Genomic DNA, 13317 nt, shown 5'->3' on the forward strand with positions numbered 1-13317 from the left:
CCAGGTGCCCCATACCTGTTAATTACTTAAAAAAAATTTTCAGACCATACTTTTTTTTTACTCACTGGTATCTTACTCAGGAAATTTCTTGAGTCCTGTGCCAGACTTGGCTGTGTCATTAACATCAATTATATACAGAGATGCATACTATTTCTTTTTTTTTTCTTTAAAGATTTTATTTATTTGTCAGAGAGAGAGAGAACACAAGCAGGCAGAGTGGCAGGCAGAGGCAGAGAGAGAAGCAGGCTTCCTGCTGAGCAAGGAGCCTGATACTGGACTTGATCCCAGGATCCTGGGATTGTGACTTGAGCCGAAGGCAGCCACTTAACTGACTTGAGTCACCCAGGCATCCCAATACATGTGATTTCTGAAAGGTAGCTCGTTTGGCTGAAAGCAGATTGGAAGAAGAGGAAGTATTGTACTAAAAGTGGAAGTACTTTTTTTTTTTAGTAGCCACAATATTATGACAAGAGAGTACCATATTACAAGTGTCAATTTATAGAAGTCAACTTTATTTTTATTTTTTTTAAACGATTTTTTTTTTTTAAGTAATCTCTACACCCAGGATGGAACTTGAACTCAAAATTCCAAGATCAAGAATCCCATGTTTCACTGACTGAGCCAGCCAGGTGCGCCTGAAAGGCCAACTTTAATAATTTACTTCAGAAATAATATATACAATAAGTGTTAATTTAACATCCACTTAAATTCTTTTTTTTTTTTTTTAAGATATTATTTGTTTTTTGAAGGAGAGAGAGCGAGCGAGCATGTGCACATGAGCAGGGGGGCAGCTGCAGAGGGAGAGGGAGAAGCAGACTCCCTGGCTGAACAGGGAGCCTGAGGGGGGAATCGATCCCAGGAGCCCGGGATCATGACATGAGCCGAAGGTAGATGCCCAATTGACTGAGCTACCCAGGTGTCCCTCCACTTAAAATTTCTTAAAGCCAAAAGCAATAGGTAAAATCACAGCATCAAATTAATTTCAATTAAAGATTATTTTAATACTCAATCTTTAAAAATAAATCTACCATGAGTTTCATTTTAGGTAATCAAGAACATCTCCTTTGGAGCCCAGGTGTGAAGGCCAGTGACCTTAGAAATAACTACACATGTGTTCAGCTGATTTTTTTTTTTAAGGTTTTATTTTTAAGTAATCTCCACACCCAACATAGGGCTCAAACTCACAGCCCTGCAATCAAGAGATGGCATGCTTCACTGACTGAGCCAGCCAGGTGCCCTCTGCGGTCAGCCAATATTAGTGAAGCATCTACTTGTCTCTGGTGTTGGCCCTGTACTTGACATAGAGTGGTGAGATAAACAAATTTGCCATATGGAACTAAACGGCAGTGCCTTCAAGCTCAGATTTATAGGACTGTGGAAAGTTTCTCCTGGGGCGCCTTGCTCAGTTGGTGGAGCTTGTGACTCTCTTGGTCTCAGGGTCACGAGCTGGAGCTCCATGTTGGAGGTGGAGGTTACTTAAAAATATCTCCTGCTAATCATTTAGGACTCAGTTCAGGTGTGGCTTCTTTTAGGCAGCTGCCCCGAAGGCCCTCTGTGTTAGGTGCTCGCAGTGCTCTTGTAGTTTAGTGGTAAGCTCTATCTCAGCACTGTTTTGGATCGAATTCTTTTTTTTTTTTTTTTTAATTTTATTTATTTATTTGACAGAGAGAAATCACAAGTAGATGGAGAGGCAGGCAGAAAGAGAGAGAGAGAGAGGGAAGCAGGCTCCCTGCAGAGTAGAGAGCCCGATGCGGGACTCGATCCCAGGACCCTGAGATCATGACCTGAGCCGAAGGCAGCAGCTTAACCCACTGAGCCACCCAGGCGCCCCGGATCGAATTCTTTATATACTAATTTGTATCTCAGGTAACTTCATGAGCACCTTTTTCTGTTCTAAGTCCCTGGCATAATACCTGCCTGTAAGCATACGAATTATCAGAAATGAGAAGGGAAAGGCCATACTGCTTGATTGTGGGGTATGGCTGCTTTTGCGTAGATTCTTAGAGATATAGGGAAACTATGAAGGGACAGTCATGGTCAAGTGGAAAACTGTGAAAGAGATTTGGAGTCAGAGGACCAGGTTCCATTGAGGAGGTTTTTGACATACCATCTTAATCCTCACAGGAATTTTATGAGGCAAGTGGTACCATGAGGAATCTAAGGGGCAGAGAAGTAATTCATCCCGAGTGACCGCTAGTACATGGCAAAACTGACAGAAAGCCTGTTTTTGACTTAATTCTACTTACTCATCTGTAAAATGGAGAGATTCTGTTTGCCCTACATACCTCATAGAGTCATCCAAAGAGATAAATCTATGTCCAGTAGCTGGAAGTAAAAGCATGAAAAACTACTTGTTTTTATTGGCTATGTGCTAAAATTTGTTTTAGTTTTGATATGACTTTTTCCTAAATTTTTGCTTTATTTGATATTACCTTTTTGTTCAGCTAATAACTGTTGAAGAAGAAAATAATAATTACTACTTTTTTTGTTTCCCCAAATAAAAACAGTGTTATTTTCTTTTATCATTTCTTTTATCATTCCTTTTAGAGATAGAATTCCTGGGACAATGGGTATGCATGTTTAACATTTTGATAAGTATTGCTGATTGTCCTTCAGAATGGTTTTTGTCTTCTGGTGTGCCAGTTTTTGCTTTTAGGGCAGTGTAGTGTGTGAGCGTCTGTTTCCCTGTATCTTTGACAAATCTGGGCATTATCAGTCTTTCAACATTTAGAGAAAAATAATCCAGTTTCAGCTTATCTGTTTACTTATTTATTTTTAATGATTTTATTTATTTATTCATTTGAAAGAGAGCAAAAACAAGAGAGATCTCAGAGGGAGAGGGAGAAGCAGACTCACCAGTGAGTGGAGAGTCTGATGGGGGGTTTGAGCCCAGGACTCTGGGATCATGATCTGAGCTGAAGGCAGCCACTTAACTGACTGAGCCCCCTAGGTATCCCGGTTTATCTGTTTGTTATTTGTGAAGTTGAACATCTCTTATTGTTTTTCGGTTATTTGCATTTTTAAAATAATTTGTTTGGGCTCCTGGGTGGCTCAGTCGTTTAAGTGTCTGCCTTCTGCTCAGGTCATAATCTCAGGGTCCTGGGATTGATTTCTGCATCTGCTTTGTGCTCCCTGCTCAGCGGGGAGCCTGCTTCTCTCTCTCCCTCTCTGTCTGTGGCTCTCCCTGCTTGTGCTTTCTTTTCCTCAACTAAATAAAATCTTAAAAAAAAGAAATAATTTGCTTTAGTAGTTTTTCACTTTTCTACTCAGCTATCTTATTGATTTGTAGGAACCCTTCTATATATAACACATGTTGTAGATCTTTTCAAGTTAGTTCTTTATATTTTAACTTTTGCTTATGTCATCTTTTATTTTTGTATAGTCAGATCTTTATGGATCTTTATCTTTATCTTTATGGATGCTCTGCTTAGGCTATCCCTTTGCCAAGATTATAAAAATAAGTTTAAAAATCTATTCCTGGGGTGCCTGGGTGGCTCATTGGGTTGGGCCTCTGCCTTTGGTTCAGGTCATGATCTCAGTGTCCTGGGATTGAGCCCCACATCTCTGCTCAGCAGGGAGCCTGCTTCTCCCTCTCTTGGCTTGCCTCTCTGCCTACTTGTGATCTCTCTCTCTCTCTTAAATAAATACATAAAATCTTTAAAATTAAAAAAAAAAATCTATTCCTTTTTCTACTCATATTTAGAGCAAGAATTATTCTGTGCAGGGAAAAGTGGTGTTTAGATCCATTGTTTGGGAGTATGATTAGCCACTAGATTCATGATTTCATTTCATGAAATCTTTGAAAACTGGGGATACTAGACAGGGAATGTTACGGAGTAAGGTGAAGTCACTCTCTAAATTGAGCCAGATTAGTGACCTTTAGATATTTATATACATAATGGCTGCTCACATTGGAGATAATTCTAAAAAGGTAGAATAGATTGGCTTTCATTGTGATTAAAATGCTTTTCCAAAAGCTAAGATTTTTTAAAAAAAATATTTTATTTATTTATTTGACAGAGATCACAGGTAGGCAGAGAGGCAGGCAGAGAGAGAGGAGGAAGCCGGCCCCCTGCTAAGCAGAGAGTCTGATGCAGGCAGGGCTCGATCCCAGCACCCTGGGATCATGACCTGAGCCGAAGGCAGAGGCTTACCCCACTGAGCCACCCAGGCACCCCAGAAGTTTAGATTTTTAATGTATGTTGAGTTAGGTCATGCTGTAATTTCTTTAACTGTTCTGCTGCTATCCGAGTGTAAGGGTGTGGGGAGTGAGAGAGTGAGTAGCATAAAGGAAAGAAGGGCTGCCTGGGTGGCACAGTTGGTTAAGCACCTGACTCTTGGTCTGGCTCAGGTCGTGATCTCAGGATTGTGAGATTGAGCTCCGCTTGGGACTCTGCCCTTAGCATGGAGTCTGCACCCCACCCCCACCTCCGTGTCTGTCTCTCAAATAAATAAATAAATCTTTAACAAAAAGAAAGGAGGAGAAAGGGGATGTGAATAGAAGGGATTACTTGGGAAGGAAAGGTAACAGTGCTGAGGCGTGGCAGTATGGAACAGACAGAAATCAGGGAACCTCAATATAACCAGCAATTCCATTTCCTAAATTGTTTTGTTTTCTTTGTGCGGTTTTAAGCATTTGTTGTCCTAATACAGATTGAAAATCAGCACTGACTTTAACCTGATTATTAACTCTCAGTTTTGGTATTTCCATGGTGTATGTGCTGTGCTGGCTGTGCCGTGTGCGAACGGTCATCACTGTTTGAATGAAGAATCATTTGGTAATTTGAAAAGTGAAACTCCAATGTGAAACTTTCATTTCCTCCAGAAGCAGTAAAATAAGTGGTTGCCAACCTCAAACCCAATTTTTTGCAAATTATATGGAAGACTGTGGCTTTCTTTATGGTCCATCTTTCTTTAGCGCCTGACACAAATGTCTTCGTTTCATAGCTGGGGTATCCATTTTGTAAACAGTATTTTTTAGACTTAGATTTTATTAGGATGGGTTTATGACTTTTGTATACTAAGAAATTTATAAAAGACAACATAAAACCAGGAAAGTCTATAACCGTATTAAAAGAAAAAAAACTTAAGGGGCACCTGGGTGGCTCAGTCATTGGTTGTCTGCTTCAGCTCAGACCATGATCCCAGGGTCCTGGGATTGAGCCTCGCATTGGGCTTCCTGCTCAGCGGGGAGCCTGCTCCCCTCTGTCTCTCCCACTCCCCCTGCTTTGTTCCCTCTCTCGCTGAGTCTCTCTCTGTCAAATAAATCCTTTTTTTTTTTTTTAAAGATTTAATTTATTTATTTGACAGACAGAGATCACAAGTAGGCAGAGAGGCAGGCAGAGAGAGGAGGAAGCACGCTCCCCGCCGAGCAGAGAGTCCGATGCGGGGCTTGATCCCAGGACCCTGGGATCACGACCTGAGCTGAGGGCAGAGGCTTTAACCCACTGAGCCACCCAGGTGCCCCAAATAAATAAAGTCTTAAAAAAAAAAAAAAAACCAACACAAAAACAGTTTAAGGTGTCTATATACCTCATTTATCTGCTTTGTTTGTTTGCTTAGACACAAAATATTTGTGTGTGTGCGCAGGCATGTGTGTATAACACACTTATTTGGGATTTTTGACATTTTAAGAGTATGACATTTACTGCCAGCATCTAGGAAATGTTAACTTTCTTATACTTCACAAAGCACTTTTTTTTTTTTTTTAAAGATTTTATTTATTTATTTGACAAACAGAGATCACAAGTAGGCAGAGAGGCAGGCAGAGAGAGAGAGAGGAGGAAGCAGGCTCCCTGCTGAGCAGAGAGCCCGATGCGGGACTCGATCCCAGGACCCCGAGATCATGACCTGAGCGGAAGGCAGCGGCTTAACCCACTGAGCCACCCAGGTGCCCCACAAAGCACTTTTAATAGACATTTTCCTCACTGTAATAAAGAAGTAGGTTGGAACAGGTAAAAATGATCGAAAACTGGGGACTATAAACATTAAGGATAGGAAGGGCAGAACACCTGGCTCTTGAACCCTATTCTGAAGAATTCAGATCCTTACTCAGATTTCATTTTTTTGTGTTCATTATACCCTTGCCTGGGAGCAGAGATAATTGAAAATAGAGATGTGTCAGTGATGTGAAGGGATAATAGTTCATAAATGAGGGGAAGGGAAGCTTTCTACTTAGCCAAAATTAGTTAATTCTTATAAAGCATACATAGTATTAGTTTCACTTTCCTGATGGGAAAACAGATTAAAGTAATCTGCCCAAGGTCATACATAAAAGTCCCTACAGCAGAGATGCATACTGAGGCTAAGTTCTATGCCCATTCTTTACACTATACTTCAAAGCTAAAATCAAAAGTAGGGAAGGATATGTATGCAAAATATAAAAGAGTGATTTAAATTGTAAATTACATTGTAAATGTTTCATTATGATTAAATTTTATTTAAATTTTATTTTAGCAGTATAACACAAAGGGATAGAGCAATTAAAGATAATATTGTAACAAGCATCAAAATATTTTTTTCAGAATTTGGAAAAATCATATAAAGAAAAATAATTTTATAATTATATAATTAATTTATAGGTTTTTAGTTCTTAAGGTTATAAATGATCGGGGTTGTGAGAGTTCTCTTTCTCTGAAATTGGAGTATAAATCCCATGGGCAAGGATTACTCTTCAACATTCGTCTTCTCCCGCACTCTGCCTGGAGTGCCCAGAGCATTTGCATGTGAAATGCATGCTCTGATGCCCCTTTAAAAGGCGTTTTCCAGGGGCAGCTGGGTGGCTCAGTGGGTTGAGGCCTCTGCCTTCGGCTCAGGTCATGATCCCAGAGTCCTGGGATCAAGCCCCGCATTGGGCTCTCTGCTCAGTCGAGAGCCTGCTTCCTCCTCTCTCTCTCTGCCTACTTGTGATCTCTGTCTGTCAAATGAATAAATGAGATCTTTTTTTAAAAAAAAAAAGGCGTTTTCCATACGCTAAGAGGTACCTAGAAGATGGGTTTCTTTTCCACTCCCTATTTGTTTAGGACTCTGAGCATTTATTGCTTGTTAACTTGCCTCTTTAGTAATTGTGTTGTTGTTAAGAAAAATGTCATTTGCTTATTTTTGTCCTGTTTTTGGCCAAATTCCAAGAATTAATATTATTTTTCATTAGGCAAATTATTTTTAACTCAGGTAATTTTTATCAGTTAACTTTTGCATGTGAAATGAATGCTGTTGCACACGTGGAACTATCTGATTATGAAGAAATTATTGAACGCAAACCAGTGTGTATGTAGAGCTGTCCCTTTTTGTAGTTGAAATTCACATTTTGTGCAGTTAATGTTTATTTACACATGTTCTTTTTGCTTTTAGGATATTCGGAAATTCTTTGGGGTTATACCAAGTGGAAAGAAACCTGTAACTGAAACAGTAAAGAAGAATGAGAAAACAAAGTCTGCTGAAGAAACTTTAAAAGCAAAGAAAGGAATAAAGGAAATCAAGGTCAGTTTTCTAAATACAGTATTGAGTTGTATAAAAAGTGAAATTCATTTCCTAGACTTGATAAGTTGGGAGCCTGAGGTAGATACAGATTTCAACTCACCTTGCAGAGGAAGAAGAAAAGTGTATTTCTAATTAATATAGCTGACTGTATTCTTTGCTTTTTTTCTGAAGTAGAGATGGAACCTTTTTTAGTTGTTGAAACTACATTTTTTGAGTTGTTTGTTCTTAGAGACGTGGGTCTCAAATGAAAGATGTTAGACTTCTGGTAAAAGAAGGTTTTGAAGGAAAGCTTTATTCTTTTCTCTGTCTTCTTTGGGCCTCAGAGAAGTTAAGATACAGTGTCACTAGAAAGCAGACAATGGCTACAGTACTGTGTCTGAATTAATATTATTCCACTCTGTGTAAAATGTAAGAATTTGCAACTCTACAGATCTGTTTATCACCACTTCATCTTTTATGTTTTAGTTGTCATATGTATTATAGCTATATTTGTTAGTACTGCACATTCAGGAAAAAATCGATCTTTTATGTTTACCCACATATTTGCCATTTCTGGTGCTTTTCATTTCTTATTGAAGATAAGAATTTCTGAATTTCTATGTCATATCATTGTTTTTAAACCTGAAGAATTTTCTTTATCATTTCTTGTAGCACAGATCTTTTGGTAACAAATTTTGTAAGTTTTTGTTTATTTAATAATATATTTTTTCGGGCGCCTGGGTGGCTCAGTGGGTTAAGCCGCTGCCTTCGGCTCAGGTCATGATCTCAGGGTCCTGGGATCGAGTCCCGCATCGGGCTCTCTGCTCGGCAGGGAGCCTGCTTCCCTCCCTCTCTCTCTCTGCCTGCCTCTCCATCTACTTGTGATTTCTCTCTGTCAAATAAATAAATAAAATCTTTAAAAAATATATATATATATATTTTTTTTCTTCATTCTTGGAGGATATTTTTGCTGGTTATTGAATTTTGGATTGGCACTTTTTCTCCCAGCACTTTAAAGATGTTCCATTGTCTTTTGGTCTCTCTCTCTTTTTTTTTTTTGGAGAGATATTAGCAGTCATATTGTTTTCTTTTGTACATTATGTATTGTTTTCCTTATACTGCCTTTAGGAAATTTATCTTTGGTTTTTAGTTTTGACTGTGGTATGCCTGCGTGTGTTTTTCTTGTGTGTATTCTGTTTATGGCTTCTGAGCTTCTTGAATCTATAAATTTATAAACTCACCAAATTTGGGAACTCTTTGCCATTCATTCTTCAAATAATTTCTGCCTCATTCTCTTTCTCCTCTTCTGGGATTTTTTTGATTCTAGCTACTCTGGCAGGTATACTGTGATATCTCATTGTGGTTTTGATTTGCCCTAATGATTAGTGATGTTGAGCATCTTTTCATGTGTCCATCTGAAGATCTTTTTTAGGTTCTTTGCCCATTTTTAATCAGATTATTTTGGGGTTATTTGGTGTTGAGTTGTAGAAGTTCTTTATATACATTGGATATTAACCCCTTATTGGATATATCATCTGCAAATATTTTCTCCCATTCAGTAGGTCGCCTCTTCATTTTATTGATGGTTCCTTTACTGTGCAAAAGCTTTTTATTTTGGTGTAGTCTCAGTAGTTTTGTTTTTGCTTTTGTTTCCCTTGCTAAAGGAGGTATCAAGAAAAAGGATGCTAAAAGGGAGCCTGATGTGGGGCTCGATCCCAGGACCCCAGGATCATGCTTTGAGCCTAAGGCAGATGCTTAACTGACTGAGCTACCCAGGTGCCCTGAGTTTTCAGGGTTTTCTATGAATAGTATGTCATTTGCAAAGGGTGACTATTTCTTTACCGATTTGGATGTCTTTTATTTCTTTTTCTTGACTGGTTGCTATGACTAGGACTTCCAGTACTAGTACATATATTTTTAAATTTCTTCTTTAATTTCATCATCGACCCATCAGTTGTCTAGTAGCATTTTGTTTAAAGTCCATGTGTTTGTGTTTTTTTTCCCCCATTTTTTTTCTTGTAGTTGATTTCTAGTTTTATACCATTATGGTTGGAAAGATGCTTGATACAAGCTTCGTTTTCTTAAATTTAATGAAACTTATTTTGAGGCTTACCATGTTATCTCTCTTGGATAAAGTTCAGCATGCGCTTGGAAAGAATATGTATTCTTTTGTTTTTGGATGGAATGTTCTGTATATGTTTGTTAAATCCGTCTGGTCTGACTGTTGCCTTATGATTTTCTTCTTGGATAACTATCCATTGATGGAACTGGGGTGTTAAAGTTCCGTACTATTTTTGTATTACTGTCTGTTTCTTTCTTTTTTTTTTTTTTTAAAGATTTTATTTATTTATTTGACAGAGAAATTACAAGTAGATGGAGAGGCAGGCAGAGAGAGAGAGAGGGAAGCAGGCTCCCTGCGGAGCAGAGAGCCCGATGCGGGACTCCATCCCAGGACCCTGAGATCATGACCTGAGCCGAAGGCAGCGGTTTAACCCACTGAGCCACCCAGGCGCCCCTACTGTCTGTTTCTTCCTTTACATCTCTTAATCTTTGTGTTGTGTATTTAGGTGCTTCAGTGTTGGATGCGTAAATATTTACAATTGTTACATCCTCATGTTGGATTGATCTCTTTATTTTTATGTAATGCCATTTTTTGTTTCTTGTTGCAATCTTTGTTTTAAAGTCTATTTTGTCTGATATAAGTATTGCTACCCTGGATATATTTTTTTTTTTAGTTTCCGTCTCTTCATTTTCAGTTTGTATGTGTCTGATGTGAGTCTCTTGTGGGTAGCATATAGATGGGTCTTGTTTTTTATCCACTCTATCATTCCCTATCTTTTTTTTTTTTTTTAAACCCCTTGTCTTTTGATTAGAGAATTAGGCTATTTACATTTAGAGTAAATTGGTATGTATTTTTTTTTGTTAATTGATTTCTGGTTGTTTTTATAGTTTCTATTCCTTTCTTCTCTTGCTCTCTTTTCTTGTGACTGGTAGGTTTCTTCAGTGTTGTGCTTTTCTTTATTTTTTCTGTATCTGTTCTGGTTTTTGGCTTGTGGTTATCTTTAGGTTCCTATATAACATCCAAGTATATGATAGTCTATATCAAATTGATGATCACTTCAGATTGAACACATTCTAAAAGAACTTCATTTCTACTCCCCTCTGTCTGCCTTGTATCTATATGTTGTTAGATTTTACATCTCTTTATTATGGGAGTCCCCTTAACTTTTTTTTTTTTTAAAGATTTTATTTATTTATTTGTCAGCACAAGCAGGGGGAGCAGCAGGCAGAGCAGGCAGAGGGAGAAGTAGGCTCCCCATTGAGCAGAGCCTGATGTGGGACTTGATCCTGGGACCCTGGGATCATGACCTGAGCTTGAAGGCAGATGCCTAACAACTGAGCTACCCAGGTATCCCTGACTTAACTAACTTTTTAAGGTATAGTTGGTTTTACTACTTTTGTCATTTAACCTTTTTACTAGCTTTGTAAATAATTGCGCTACTACCTTTACTGTGCTTGCTTTTAATGAATTTTTTTTTCTTTTCATAATTTTCTTCTAATTGCAGCCTTTTTTATCCACTTAAAGAAGCTCTTTAACATTTCTTGTAAGGCTGGTTTAGTGGTGATGAAATACTTTAATTTTTGTTTATCCGGGAAGCTCTTTATCTCTCCGATTCTGAATGATAAACTTGCTGGGTAGAGTATTCTTGCTTGTAGCTTTTTTCCTTTCAGCACTTTGAATATATCATGCCTCTCCCTTCTGGTGTGCATAATAGTTTCTGCTGAAACTTATGAAGTTTCCCTTGTAGGTAATTATTAGTTTCTCTCTTGCTGCTTTTAAAATTCTTTATCTTTAATCTTTGACATATTACTTATTACTGTTATGGTATGGAGCTCCTTCGGTTCATTTTGTTTGGAACTCTCTGTGCTTCCTGAATCTGGATATCCATTTTCTTCTCCAGGTGAGGGAAATTTTCAGCAGATATTTCCTCCATAACTTTTCTGTCCGTTTGTCTCTCTCTCAGCTTCTTCTGAGACCCCTATAAAATGCAAATTTTTGTTTGCTTTGCATGTTTTCCAAGAGATCCTTCCTGTTCTCATTTTTTAAGAAAATTCTTTTTCCTTTTCAGTCCATGGCTTGGGTGCTTACCGTTAGTCTGTCTTCCAGATTGCTGATCTGTTCTGCATTCTTTAATCTTCTGTTATTGTCTCTAGTGTGTTTTTCATTTCATTTACTGTATTCTTCAGTGCTAGTCTGTTCAAATATTATCTGTCTCTTTGTTGAAGTTCTCACTGAACTCATCCACCTTTTTCTCCAGTTGGTGAACATCTCTGTGATCATTAATTTTTTTTTTAAGTTTGAAATGTTTGGCAGGTAGCTTGGTTATCTCTGTTTTTTTTTCCCGAGGTTTTGACTTGTTCTTTCATTTGAAGCATATTCCTCTGTCTTCTCATTTTGCTTGACTTTCTGTGCTTGCTTCTGTGAATTAGGTGCAACAGATATTTCTCCTAAACTTGAAGGAATGATCGTGTGTATGGTCATCCCATGTGTAGCTGCATATGCCTGATGATTTTGGCTGGTTGGCTGAAGTTGTAGCTAGTGGTTTTGAGGCATTTTGTGCTGGCGTGCCCTGGTGGGATGGCCTGAGCTGTAATGGATGTGGATTGGGGTGGTCCTAGGGCTCTCTGCATAGAGGGTGCCCTGGAAGACTGCTGAAATGAAGTAGATGCAAGCTGAATGGTTCTTGGGGGTCTTTGTGCACAGGGTGCCCTGGTAGGACCGTTGAATCTGAAATGGCATGGCCCAGGGCAGTCTCAGGGTTCTCTGTGCTGAGCACAGCTGATGCTGAAGTGTATGCAGGTTGAGATGTGCTGGGGTGCTCTGTGCAGGGGTGCCCTAGTCAGTTGTCTGGATCCAAAGCAGGAATGGACTGGGTGGTCTCTATGCACTGCACATAATGGGTACCTTGGTACCTTGGTGAGTCATCTGGAGCCAAATTGAGCATGTTCTTGAGGAGCTCTGCAGCGGGGTTGGCCTGGCAAGTTGTCTGGAGCCAAAGTGATGTTTTGGGGTGCCTTGTGCCTGTGTCACATTGGCAAGACAGCTAGCACTGTGTGGGGGTGGAGAACTGATCAGGGATGTAGCAGTATGTGTTGTGCTAGGGTCACATGGGTGAGGTATCTAGGGCTGGTGGGGGATTATTGAGGTGATAGCCAATAAGACCCTACTCCTGTGCATGCTGTCAGGGTGGAGGGAGAATGTAAACCTTGGCCCCTCCAACCTGGAGAGAGTTCCAGCAGCTCCCCCACCATTTGGTGGAGATGTGGGGCTGAATTTTTTATAATCTAGTTACTCTTTTAAACCATAGCCTTTTTTCTCTACCCCAAGAACACAAGTCTGCTTATGGTTTCTCATTACTATCCGTGCCTAATGAAGTTCACAGTGATGGGTGGGGGTTCCTTTCGTTACCCTGTCTCTGTTTCTCTTGCCATTCTGTATGTGATCTCTCTATTTTTTGTTGTGCAGAGGCTGTTCCGTCAGCCCTCAGTTCTTCAGGAGGAATTGCTCTATAAATAGGTATAGATTTGGTGTGTCCTGTGGAGGTGAGTTCTTTGCCATCTTAGACTAGAAGTCCTAGGCTTTTTTTTTTTTTTTTTTTTTTATGCACACACATCAAAAACTTTTCCAGCCTTCATCATAACCCAGTTCCAAAGCCATTCCCATATTTTAGGTATTTTTTACTGCACCACTCCATTTCATGGTAACAAAATCTGTATTAGGATTCTCCAAAGAAATAAAATCTCAAAAGAGATTTATTTTAAAGAACTCATGAATGTGATTATGGGGGCTGACAGGTC

The 13317-nt window shown here is 39.1% G+C and overlaps 1 protein-coding gene across 1 annotated transcript in view; it reads left to right on the forward strand.

Moving 5' to 3' along the window:
- The window catches only part of RFC1 (replication factor C subunit 1), a 77814-nt gene that overhangs the window by 9624 nt on the left and 54873 nt on the right, over positions 1–13317 (forward strand). The window contains exon 2 of the mRNA XM_059163357.1: positions 7351–7479. Within this exon, the coding sequence (XP_059019340.1) occupies positions 7351–7479 (129 nt within the window). The remainder of the gene's footprint in view (positions 1–7350; positions 7480–13317) is intronic.

Source organism: Mustela lutreola, chromosome 1, assembly GCF_030435805.1.
Source record: "Mustela lutreola isolate mMusLut2 chromosome 1, mMusLut2.pri, whole genome shotgun sequence".
NCBI lineage: Eukaryota > Metazoa > Chordata > Mammalia > Carnivora > Mustelidae > Mustela > Mustela lutreola.